Below are 13,596 nucleotides of genomic sequence, written 5' to 3'. Positions count from 1 at the left end.
CATTATAAACAATTTGGAAAACGGATGTATTTTAATGGATTAACATTGCATCATTTATAATGTGCTAGAGATTTGATTATTTCAGTAAGTGGATTATTTTCATTTACAGTACATTAGAAATGTCATTGTTTGAGTATAGATGCTGAGTTATTGTATGTACCGTACAGGCCAAGATTCTAAAATGATAAATTAAGTCATATCTAGAAAATTTTATCACTATATTCGTTTCCAAATAAATCTGGTTCAGCAGAGGTGTAACTTGAAACTCCTGAATGTAAATTCTGCAACCCACCCCCTCCCCAACTACCATTTATAATATTGATGTCTTATTATATAGCAGAGTAGCATTTGGGCCCTCTTAGGGCCAGGACCAGGTTGCGACAACTATATCTACACCCCATATAGCTATACCTCTGGGGCTCAGCTTTCATCAATGACATGTCAGGATCCTTAGTACTATGGTTTTTGTCACCTAAGGCATTTCAGATTTTTTTTCTGTTCTCAAGCATATGCTACACCAAAATGTTCAAAAACTACATTGGTTTGCCATGTAGTTTGTCAGTGTATTCCATTTTACACAAAGCAACATGTACTTAGTGTATAATGGGGTTATGCTGTCATACTGTAGGACACTATAGAAAAGAGACTACAGGAGAATGTACATCACCTGACTTTGAAACTGGACAGCGACGACCACGCGCAAAGACTGGAAGCGAAGTTCCACAATCTGAAGCACGCAGAGGACAAAATGGCTGCCAGAGTAAAAAAACTTGAAGGCCAAATCTGGGATGAGATTGAGAATATGAAAAGTGAATACAGAGCAGGCAAGTCATTTTTATTCTTCTTGTGTAACAGCTTCCAGCTCAGTCATGATCTACCACAACAGCGTACAGACTAGGGGGAATGAACATTAGCAGTTAATTTAAAAAAATCCATACAGGTTTATGGGAATAACTAACATGGATTTAAATGAGTGTGTGGGAGATGGTACAAGGAGCGTTCTCTTTTATAACTATTGTAAGTGGAGCAAAAGTGCTATTGCGAGCAACTGAGGCAGGTGCTCAGTGTAAGCGTACGGTCCCACGTAGCGGCGTCTGCAAAGGATGCAAAACACTTAATCTTAATGGCCGTGCGGTTTTGCGGGTAAAATTGCTGTTTATCTGCAAAATTGTGTGACCAATAACACTGTTTGATAGCCACACCCACCACATGCACTCGTGGTTTGTGGACACCACTACGTGGGACCACAACCTTAAGATTATTTGAACATTAAAAAGCAAAAAAAATCACAGCAAAAACAGTCAATTAGACTCATGTTCATTTTTCTGATATACATTTGCGGGTGTGCCAGGATAGCTCCCGATATACATGCAAAACGTGTCCATAGTGCTACATCAGCACGAGGGAGGCCAATAGAGCAGGGGTGGGGAACCTTTTTACTGCCAAGGGTCATTTGGATATTTATGACATCATTTGTGGGCCATACAAAATTATCAACTTAAAAATTACCCAGCTATATGCGGTCAAACATTTAATTAACTCACTGCCTAATGTGACGGCTGGAACTGCTTCTCTTTGGTGAGGCGTGTGATGTTAGCCGGTATTGATGATGTTGCTACTGCGTCAGTCAGGCTGGAGCGGTTGACTCTTTGCTAAGTTTTGAAAAGAACTGCTCGCAGCAGTAAGTTGCTCCGGCTTAAATACTTAAAGGGGTTTCCCCATCAGGGACATTTATGACATATCCACTGGATATGTCATAAATGTCCGATAGATGCGGGCAGGGCCCGCTCCAGGTTTATGTGGGCCTTTGGGCGACAGAGACTTAGTATGGCCCTTTGCGGGGGAACTCACGGCGACAGCAAAATGGCACAAAAAGTCACTTTGTGCCCCCATATAGAATTTAGGCCCCCAGTTTGTACCCCCATAAATTTAGTGCCCTCTGTAGATAGTGCAACACAGCCCCCTCCCAGTTCATGCCACACAGCCACCCTCCCAGGTAGTGCCACACAGCCCACTAGTCCCAGGTAGTGCTAAATAGCCCCCCCAGGTAGTGCCACACAGCCCCCTCCCTGGTAGTGCCACACAGACACCCCCTCCCTGTAAGTAGCACCTTTGGGGTTCCCTCTAGGAGTGGAATTCCCAGCCAGAGCATTGCCGACGCTCTGGCTGGGGATTCTGCTTCAGGAGAAGCCCCTGACGTCACTGTCCAGAGCCATAATCCCGGTCAGAGCACTACTTGCACTGTGCCTCGGACCAGGGGCGTAGCTAAAGGCTCATGGGCCCTGATGCAAGAATTCAGCTTGGGCCCCCCTACCCCTCCCCAACACCACCAGACCCCTGCGCACGCCTATGCCCAGCTGCCTTGCCCGACAGACCCCATGAATGCCCCCACAATATAATGCACCCACATAGCTGCACCCACAGTATAATGCCACCACACAATATAATACCCCCCACACAGTATAATGCCCCCACAGTATAATGCCCCCACAGTATAATGCCCCCCATAGATGACCACCACAGTATAATGCTCCCCATAGCTGCCCCCACACAGTATAATGCCCCCTAGCTGCCCCCCACAGTATAATGCCCCCAGCGCTGCCCCCACAGTATATTGCCACCCATATCTGTCACATACCGTATAATGCACCCATACCGTATAATGCCCCCATAGCTGCCCCATACAGTATAATGCCCCCATAGCTGCCCCATACAGTATAATTCCCCCATAGCTGCCCCATACAGTATAATGTCCCCCATACCGTATAATGCCGACATAGCTGCCCCATACACTATAATGCCCCCCATACAGTATAATGCCCTCATAGCTGCCCCATACAGTATAATGCCTCCATAACTGCCCCATACAGTATAATGCCCCCATAGCTGTCCCATACAGTAGAACGCCCCCCATAGCTGTCCCATGCAGTATAATGCCCCTCATACAGTAGAATGCCCCCTCAGCAGCTAACATATGAGCCCCCCCTCCCATACCCAGTATAATGCCCTCATGTATCTACTAGAAAAATAATAACATACTGACCAATCCCCGTTCCCACGACGGATGGAGATCCTTTTCCTCCTATGCACTGTACTTAGGGGCCCGGTCACAGTTGCGACCCCTATAGCTACGCCACTGCCTGGGACACTGCTCTGCTCCTGACAACACTGTACATATATGGACAGTGATGTCAGGGGCTTCCCCAGAAATGGAGTTCCGGAGCAGAGTCGCTAACGCTCTGCCTGGGACTCCTTCTCTCTTCCTTACATCACTGTCCATATATGGACAGTGATGCCATGACGACGGTGCTGATGCCAGCCTTCAATGTGAGTCCCATCTCTGGGACCTGCACCTATCTCCAGAACGGGCCCCCCTAATTCCCGTTCTACCTGTTCCCGTAACACCCATAGTAGTGAATGGAAGTTACGGAAGCAGTGTAACATGCGAGTTACGCTGTTTCCGTAACTACCATTCAGTTCTTTGGGACTTACGGAAACAACGTAGCTCAGAGAGCGATGCTGTTTTCTTCTTCATGGTCAGGAATCATTCTTCTTCATGTTTTCTTCTTCATGGTCTGGAAACACACGCGTCAGCCAAAACACAGAGAAGTAGAACGGAGTTTAGGGGGCTCCGTTCTAGAGATATATCTAAGACCTGCATCTATCTGATATTTATGACATATCCTGTGGATATATCCTAAATGTCCATGATGGGAAAACCCCTTTAAGTCACGCACCAGCCTCATTTAGACGTGAGTACAGGTGACTCAGGTCAGGTAACTAGACTGTGCCGGCTCGGGGGAGAACCAGTGCGGTCACCTGTCCTCAGGTCACTGACGTGAGGTCAGGTGACCGGACCGGTCCACTCTCGAGCCAGCACGCACAGACCTTACTCAGACAGCCGCCGATATATTTGACTGCTCCTAAATGTGAGTGAGTAGGGAGGACGGAGCCAAGTAGCGAATGACGCGGCGGCAGCATGGTCTGAGAGAGGTCGGGCCAGACCAAATGATCTTGTGGGCCTTATATGGCCCGGACGTTCCCCTCCCCTGCAATAGAGTGTCCTTTTGGCTTTCGTCGGGCTGGTATATCGCAAAAAAATAAAAATAAAATGTTAACAGAGAAAACTTCTAGTTATGCTTCTGTCAATAAAAATGGGTCTTCTATTCCATTACATACAAATCTCATTACGACTAACCTTTTCCATATTCCCTGTTAGGGTATATTGTCATCATGGAGAGGGCTTCCCCACTTCCGAACATCCTCTATGGTCTACTCTTGCTCTAAAGGAACCAGACCATCCATTTATTACTGTATTTCCCCTGTAGCCGCCACATAAAATAACAGCTGATCATTGGGGTTTCTGAAGATAGACCTCTGGTGACCAGTTGATAACCGGTTGGCTTTAATTTAAAAAGAAGTTGTCTTCTTTTTAAGGCGAACACCAAACTTAGAAATTAACTATGAAAGCAACTTGCTCAAAACATTTGCCAGTTTGCTAGATTTTCTGCATGCACCTGTAAAATGTTTTTGAGAACACAGGTGTTCATGACCTCGATCGTTTTTCATTTATGGCTGCCAAAGGCAAAAAAGGGGGAGGGGTTTAGCCAAAAAGAGTGGGACCTAACCCCTTCCCCCTGCATGCATTCTGTGCCCTAATGAACAAGCATTTTTTTTAGTTTTTACATCATCACATTCAAAGAGCTATAACTTTTTTATTTTCACGTAAACATGGCTGTATAAGGACTTGTTTTTTGCAGGATGAGTTGTATTTTTCAATGGCACCATTTTGGGGTATATAGAATTTTTTTAATTAACTTTTTTTTGGGGGGGAATATAAAAAGCCCAGCAATGTAGCCATAGTTCTATGTATATCACATTTACGCAGTTTAACGTGCGGCGTAAATATCATGTTACCTTTATTCAATGGGTCGGTACGATTACGACGATACCAAAGATGTACAGTATGTATAGTTTTATGTGTTAATATTTTTGCAGAATAAGAACACTTTTGAATATAATTTTATTTTGCATCGCTGCTTTCCAAGAGCCAAAACTTTTTTATTTTTGCGTTAATGTCACCATATAAGGGCTTGTTTTTTGCAAGATTTCATTGCTACCATTTTGGGCTACATGGGACTTATTGATTAACCTTTCATTTATTTTTTTGGAGGGGAATGGGAAAAAAATAGCAATTTTGCCATTTTTTTTTTTTGCCGTTTTTTTTACGGTGTTCACCTTGCGGTTTAAAGAGGCTCTGTCACCACATTATAAGTGCCCTATCTCCTACATAAGGAGATCGGCGCTATAATGTGGGTGACAGTGATGCTTTTTAGTTAGAAAAACTATCTATTTGAAATCACTTTATTAGCGATTTTTAGCTTTATGCTAATGAGTTTCTTAATGCCCAAGTGGGCGTGTTTTTACTTTCGACCAAGTGGGCGAAGATTCAAAAGTGTCAGGATTCTGAATACACATGACGTCCAGGCTGGTGGTAATGTATATTCATTATCAGGACACTTGATTAACGATAATGTCTGTGTATGTGGCTGCACATCGTGTTCTAGTAAGAACGCGATGCTGCTGTGTAAATGAATGGAGAGGAGTGCATGACGCTGATTGGTCAGCGTCATACACTCATCTGTACAACGCCCACTTGGTCGAAAGTAAAAACACGCCCACTTGGGCATTAAGAAACTCATTAGCATAAAGCTAAAAATCGCTAATAAAGTGGTTTAAAATAGATAGTTTTTCTAAATAAAAAGCACTGCTGTCACCTACATTATAGGGCTGATCTCCTTATGTAGGAGATAGGGCACTTATAATGTGGTGACAGAGTCTCTTTAAATAATATGCTAACTTTATATTTTGGGTCATTACGATTGCGAGGACACCATATATGTGTAGTTTTTATTTTATTATTATACTTTGACTAAATAAAACCATTTTTTATGGGAACATTTTTTGTTTTTTTTGTGTACCTTTTTATTAGTATTTATTTCACATTAATAATTATTTCAGTCTCACTAAGAGACTTCACTATGCGATCTTTAGATCGCAGATATAATGCTTTGGTATACTTCGTATACCAGACCATTACTGCCTGTCAGTGTAAAACTGACAGGCATCTATTAGGCCATGCCTCTGGCACGTCCTAATAGGTATATAGCCAGGGCAGACCTGAGGGCCTTTATTAGGCCTTTGGCTACAATAGCACCCAATGGGATGCCCGCAATTGCATTTGTGGGCCACCGATGGCTGACAGAGGGAGCTCCCTCCCTCTGTAAACAACTCAATTGCAGCTGTCACTAATGGCCGCGGCATTTGAGGGTTTAAACGGTTACGATCTAAGTGAACTTCGATCGCTACCGTTGGAGCATGAGCCTGGCTGTCATCACACAGCCGTGCTTTGGCTCCAGCCTGCACGGAACACCCGTGCAGGTAGTTGATTAGGCCGCCGTGAAAAGGCGACGGCCTAGAATAAAGCCCATTAATGACCGCCGTGTAAAGGCGTATAGGTGGTCATTAAGGGATTAAGAAGTCTTTTGTATCTTTATGCAGACAATGTTAGGGGGGGCATGTTTCCATCCACAGCCAATTGCCTTACAGTAAGACACAGGTTTGGGAGGGGGAAAATGGCTGATTTCCTGGGACACATTTTTTTTTGTATATAATTATTACACTTAGCGTTCTTTACAATATTTCTTTACACTAATGTTTTTGTTTCGCGGATAGGTTTCCAGGCAATACAGGAGTCCTTGAATTCTCTTCAACAAATACAGGAGACAAAAGTGAAACTTGAAAATAGAAAATTCCAGAAAGACATTAAGCAAATACGACGGAAAATTGTGGAACTGAAAGATGTTTGAGACATTCTTAACAATATTAGTTCTTGATCATCTCATCGTATTATAGTGTTCATACCAAATCATCCATGTCCCTGATGCCATTGCTATATGATGTGTGAGCTGTTTGTTATGTGAACTTTCTTCTCTACTTTGTATCTCTCCCTTAGAGAAATTTCTGTTCGCATTACAAGCTCATTATTGTGAAATGATGTAATGTAATAAATAGCTACACCAGAATCTATAAAATCTCAAAACAGCTAGAAACAGCAGCCTAAAACAGCTTGACTTTTTCTTTGGCCAGTTTCTCACAAGCGTAAGACGGGTGCATTTCTGAACCCGTATTAGGGCTGCAAATCCTGGCCCCGGTCTAGACCTGAACTAACAGCACCATAAATTCTTTTTTTTTAGGACATATTGGAATAAAACCTAGTAGCTCAAGATCACACCAATAAATAACGTTACTTACCTCTAAAGGTCTTTTAAAGGAAGAACATTTAACAGATAACTGTTTTTATCCTAGTAAAGCTACTATTTAAGCTGCTTCTTTAAGGGATGTATGTACGTATGCAAAAAAAAAAATGTATTCCACCAATAAATGTAAAGTAAATAAATGAAGCAACAAGCAAATCTTCCAACATATGCAGCAAGCATAAAGGCTTTTTTCCATACAGTTTAATACGTTGTCCACAGGCCACTAATGTAAAAAAATATAAAACTGGGCGTTATACATTTATTTTAGCCTGGCCAATTATACAGGAAATTTCAGGCTATGCCTTTCCATACAGTGAAAGAATGTATACCGATGTATTGTTGCCTGGGGGATGCTAAAATAATAGAAGTATAAACAGTCTGATGCATAAGAGAAACTTTTTGGTAACTCTTGTTAGGCCTAAAGAGTTAGACATTATTTTTTTAGTGGTGGACCAGATCTCCAAATAAATATCTCTAGATGGCGCCATAAGATACATATATTCTTATGAAAAATTTATGAATGAAGGCGGTTCATGAGCTGCAACCTACAAACTTGATACCTAATTCACACACAATATGTCAGTACAGTATGCTCCGTCCTATTGATGGATTTGATGCATCAGCTTTTGGCTTAGTCACATTTCAACACAACATTAGGGTCTATACTGCAGACAAGAAGAAGGGAGCTGTTATAGAGGGGAGCCATAAATAAAGATGTGACTTGTAACCATACACAGGCCTTTTGGATATTACACAACTGCATCAACATTCATTTACTCAATAATCTTTTAAAATGTTTTATGTGGAATTTCTTCAGCTTCTTGCACTATAATGGTCTGTATTTTTCATACATTTTCCTTTTTTTATATGTAAATTCAAATACTGCACTAAATATTTTTGTTGGTATAAAAATAAATATTTTTTTAGTACTAGATTTGCATCACCAGTCTTAATTTAGCAGTAGAAGAAATAAAATTAAAATAGACTTGCAAGGTGCCATTTTATTACCAAAAAGGTATCAGTAGCTGGGTGCTTGCTATGTCATTGTATGTATTAAATAGAACTGATCACAAAGTGACTCATAATCGTAAGCATGTCTGCTTTGATTAGAAATGCAAATTTAATTTACTTTCAATAACCTAATAAATAATTTTACAAAGAAACAATAACGTACCAATTGGGGTTGTTAAAGGGGTTTTCCAGCCAGTAAAAATTGATGGCCTATCCCCCGCTGGTCAGCTGTTTTGAAGGGGGTGCAGCGTTCGTACGAGCGCCGATTCCCCTTCATTTCTACTTGCTCACTATGAATCGCCGACATGCACATAGCAGTGATTCACAGGTATTGCAGCCTTCTTCTCCCAATGAAGTGAAAGGGAGCCACTTCAAAACAGCTCATCGGCGGGGGTCCCGGGAGTCGTACCCCGACCGATCAGCTATTGATGACCTATCCTGAGGATAGGCCATCAATTTTTACTGGCTGGAAAACCCCTTTAAAAAAATTAGATTTCTGCCTTTGAAAACTCACAGGTTTGTAAACAATGCAGCTGCAGTAACATGTTGTTCACACTGATGCACTGTATACGTACAGAGCTAGTGCCATTGGATAATAAGGCATGTCACGTGATGTCACCGCAGCTGTATCATTTCTAATTACATGCAGCTTTTCGACAGTAGAACGTTTTTTTTTTTAATAACGTCATATAGTAGGTGCTTCCTGCCTTTAAATTAGAGAGAATTATTCAAGAAAGATTAAGGCAAAACAAAGTGGAGACCATCATTTGGGGATTGGACATTGTAAGTTTTATTAAGCAATGAACTGATACCAGATTACATTCCAATAGATGGTATTGGAGTACAGAGATCTGTAATCACAGAAGTCTATGAACCTTCGGCTAGCTGCTTGTAGAGATCAAGAACTCGGACATCTTCATGGACTTTGGCATTTTCTAAAAGTACCTTAAAAACAGAACAAAGTGCAGGTAAGATTATTTCAAAAATGGAAGGTAAAAGGGCAAAAAATCAATATTAACAAAAGACATGCAAACTGCAGTGGAAGTTGTCTCCTTGCTCTTTGCCCAGATAATGATGTACCGTATAGGAAACTGATAAATCCTCCATCTTTTATATGTAATTAATCTACTGAGAATTATTTGAAGAATCATATTTCCTATTAGTCTGACTTTCTGATACCGTTTAACTTGCATGAATACTGAAGGAAGAGGGATTTGGTAAGTGCAGACACTAGACACACATTATTCAAAATTGTATTTGAAGATTATGTACACCTTTAGAAGATTTTTTTTAATCAAATGAATGTGTTATACGTTTTTATGAAACTTTAAAATGTACTTTTATTAAAAAAATGTTTGCAATTTTACGATACAGCTTTTGTGTACGCTATATACATTAGATACATACACTATCATAAAAAGTAATTTTTTTTAAATAAAAGTGAATTTGAAAGTTTCTTGAAAATATATAACACATGCATTTAATACAAAAATTGCTTCGGAAGGTGTACATAGTCTTTAAGGTACGTAGAGTACTCCATCACAAGTCGTAGCTTTGCACAAATCACAAATAGACGCAGTCTTAGGCCTCATTTACACGAACGTATTATACGCGCGTGCGACGCGCGTGCTTTGCACGCATGTCGTACGCACCTATATTAGTCAATGGGGCTGTTTAGACGATGCGTGAATTGCGCTCAGCGCGTGTGCGCAGAAAAAAACTCACGACATGTTCTATAATCGTGCGTTTTTCGCGCACTCACGCACCCATTGAAGTCAATGGGTGCGTGAAAACCACGCATGCCGCACGGAAGCACTTCCGTGCGAACTGCGTGATTCGCGCAAGAGCTGTCAAACTCCTGAATGTAAACAGAAAAGCACCACGTGCTTTTCTGTTTACAAACATCCAAACGGAGTGTCAAATTCGAGATGAGCGCACCGAACTTCACCGGGTTCGGCCAAACTCGTTTTGACCGAAACCGGTAAAAAATGTTCGGGTACGCGACGTCAGGAGACAGTCACTGTCCACGGTGCTGAAAGCGTTAAACTGGTTCAGCACCATGGACAGTGACTTCCGCTCCGAAAATCCATGAACCTGTAAAAAAAAAAAGACGTTCTGACTTACCGATAACTCCGGTCCGACCTCCCGGGATGACAGTTCAGTCCAAATGACAGCTGCAGCCAATCACAGGCCAAGCACAGGCTGCAGCCAATCACAGGCTGCAGCGGTCTCATGGACTGCGGCGTCATCCTGGGAGGTGGGGCCGGATGGCAAGAGAGGGACGCGTCACCAAGGCAACGGCCGGGAGCCCGGACTGGGGAAGCAGGAAGTTCTTGGTAAGTATGAAAGTCTTTTTATATTCACAGGTTGGTGTATATTGTGTTCGGCATTCACTGTCGAGGGTGCTGAAAGAGTTACTGCCGATCAGTTAGCTCTTTCAGCACCTTGGACAGTGACGGGCGTCGACTAGCCTCATCTCTATGATGGCGGCTGCGCGAAAATCACGCAGCCGCGCATCATACACGGATGACACACGGAGCTGTCAAATGCCTTTTGCGCGTTTAAAACGCAACAAGGCTGCGTATACGCAGTGCATACGCCATACAAACGCGCGCAAAACGCAGCGTTTTTTGCGCGCGCAAAACGCACACGCTCGTGTAAATGAGGCCTTAGGGAAATTTTCCCTGACAAGCTACTATGAACGTATTTGATCAGGCAGCCTTTTGTAGGGGTTATCTCGGTTTCTAAACTTGATGGCCTATCCTTCGACTAGGCTATCATTATTAGATCATTGAGGGTCCGATTGTTGGCACCTCCACCAGTCAGCTGTGGGAACGGGCCACGGAGCTGCTTCAAGTGAATGGGACAGTCGTGCAATACCTTGCATGGGCGCTACAAATTTAACGACACATGCAAGTCCGAACGAGAAGCATGTAAACAATGAAGCTGATCGTGGGGGTGCCGAGAGTCGGACCCCCTCGATCTAGTACTGATGACCTATCCTAAGGATAGGCTATCAATTTAAGAAAATCGGATAACCCCTTTAAGATTGGTCGATTTAGGAGCAGTATCTTTAGTGTCAGGTCCCAGGGCATCATTGTCAGTGCGATCACTCCAAATATTGATTTTAGGGTCAGTTTAGGGACTTGCTAGCGACTTGCTAGCAATGCCACTGCAGCTCTTGCTTGTTCTACATCTATGCAGTGCTGTAGTCCCTTGATCGCACTACCCGCTTTCTCCATAAATTATTGGTCACATTTGAATGTTTCTTTATCTGTTCAGTACTTTTCTTTTATTCTTTTCACTAATAAAGTACTGAACATATTTTGCACCACGTGGATTTTTAGTGCTCTAGTAGTGATTGGATTTGAGAGTTTCTATATTTTACTATTCTCTTAGTGCATGGATGGAGTACTAACCTGTCACATTAGGGAAGTATAGTATACATTATGCCTGCTGTCATTCACCTACACATCTTATATATTATGCCCCCATCTCTCATTGCAGGTCTACTTGTCAAGGAATTTAGGTAATGGAACCACAGTGCAAATGCTTAAAGAGGACCTGTCACTAGGTCATATAAATGGAACTGGTTAACTGACCTGAATAGCGCTGTCTCCCGGATTCCAGGGCGGTTTTTCTTTTTTCCAGGACCCACAGTTGTATTGGGTCCCTATAACCTAATTTGCTGTAGTTAGCCAACAGGGTGGAGCTAGCTTCCCCCACCTCTGACGCTGACCAATCATCGCAAGGCAGCTTGAGGCTAGTTAATGCCCTGTTGGCTAACTACAGCAAATTAGCATGGAGGGAGCCAACACAACAGATGGGCCACATCTCTCGAATGGGGGGGGGGGTCCAGGAAAAAAAGAAAAACAGCACTAGAATCAGGGAGACAGCGCTATTTAGGTCAGTTAAACAGTTCAACTTATATGACCTAGTGAAAGGTCCTCTTTAAATGGACAGGTACCCAAGTGCTCTGTATGTGGCTCTTACCTTTAGTTAAAGGAGTTTTTGGGGGTTTAAAAAAAACCCTGCAGGTTCAACTTTTAAACCCCCCACTGCTCTAGCAATCTGTGTTTACCCTACTGAAGTGATGACGTGCCATACCAGCATGTGACCGCTTTATCCAATCACTGGCAGCAGTGGCTATGTCAGTTTGCACAGCATCTGAATGCTGAAGACAGCGGGGGACCACTGGAGTCGTTGGAGATTTAAAAGTCGAGTTAGGCCTCATGCACACGACCGTAAAAACTCCCGTTATTACGGGTCGTAATTACGACCCGTAATAACGGGCTCATAGACTTCTATTGGCCACGGGTACCTTCCCGTTTTCTTACGGGAAGGTGCCCGTGCCGTTAAAAAAGATAGAACATGTCCTATTTCAGGCCGTAATAACGGCACGGACAGTCCATAGAAGTCTATGGAGCTCCCGTAATGACGGGTGGCTACATGTGTGCACCCGTCATTACGGCAGCGTTGCTAAGCGACGTCAGTAAATAGTCACTGTCCAGGGAGCTGAAAGAGTTAACTGATCGGCAGTAACTCTTTCAGCACCCTGGACAGTGACTACCGATCAGAATAAAGAGCAACCTGTAAAAAATAAAAATAAAAGACGTTCATACTTACCGAGAACTTCCTGCTTCCTCCAGTCCGGTCTCCCGGCCGTTGCCTTGGTGACGCGTCCCTCTCGACATCCGGCCCGATGTCCTGGCCGTCCCTGGATGACGTTTCAGCCCATGTGACCGCTGCAGCCAATCACAGGTCAATCACAGGCTGCAGCGGTCACCTGGACTGCCGCGTCATCCAGGGATGTCGGGCTGGATGTGAAGAGAGGGACGCGTTACCAAGACAACGGCCGGGTAAGTATGAATTTCTTTAACTTTTATTACAGAAAGGGCTGTCCCTTCTCTCTATCCTGCACTGATAGAGAGAAGGGGCTGCCGATTAGTGCAGTGCTATTTTGCCGCCAAAAACGTGCCCGTAAATACGGGTGGAATACGGGTGACACCGGACCCATATTTACGGGCACGGGTCCGTAAATACTGGTGCAAAACGGGTCGAATACGTGTGACACCGGACCCGTATTTACGCCAGTATTTACGGGTGGGAAAAAATACGGTCGTGTGCATGAGGCCTTAGGGTGTGTTCACATCTGCGTCGGGCTTGCTTTGATGGGTTCGGTCAGACCTTTCCATCTGTTGAACCCATTAACGGAAATATCATTGTTTTCAATGGTAATTCTTCCATTGCAAATGGTTTCCGTTTG

General features: G+C 43.1%; 2 protein-coding genes across 4 annotated transcripts in view; one reads left to right on the top strand and one right to left on the bottom strand.

Moving 5' to 3' along the window:
- Positions 1–8,199, top strand: part of FAM81B (family with sequence similarity 81 member B) — a 98,129-nt gene extending 89,930 nt beyond the window's left edge. Inside the window, exons 8-9 of the mRNA XM_075854848.1 lie at positions 629–824; positions 6,736–8,199. Coding sequence (XP_075710963.1) covers positions 629–824; positions 6,736–6,869 — 330 coding nt within the window. The 3' untranslated portion in view covers positions 6,870–8,199. The remainder of the gene's footprint in view (positions 1–628; positions 825–6,735) is intronic.
- An 897-nt stretch (positions 8,200–9,096) lies between these two features.
- Positions 9,097–13,596, bottom strand: part of SKIC3 (SKI3 subunit of superkiller complex) — a 194,232-nt gene continuing 189,732 nt past the window's right edge. For all 3 annotated transcript variants that reach the window (XM_075837136.1, XM_075837145.1, XM_075837140.1), the window contains one exon: positions 9,097–9,275. In XM_075837136.1, the coding sequence (XP_075693251.1) occupies positions 9,198–9,275 (78 nt within the window). In that variant the 3' untranslated portion in view covers positions 9,097–9,197. The remainder of the gene's footprint in view (positions 9,276–13,596) is intronic.

Source organism: Rhinoderma darwinii, chromosome 1 (assembly GCF_050947455.1).
Source record: "Rhinoderma darwinii isolate aRhiDar2 chromosome 1, aRhiDar2.hap1, whole genome shotgun sequence".
Classification (NCBI taxonomy): Eukaryota; Metazoa; Chordata; class Amphibia; order Anura; family Rhinodermatidae; genus Rhinoderma; species Rhinoderma darwinii.
The sequence above is the reverse complement of the archived record's forward strand: the minus strand, read 5'-3'. Positions and strand labels throughout refer to the sequence as shown.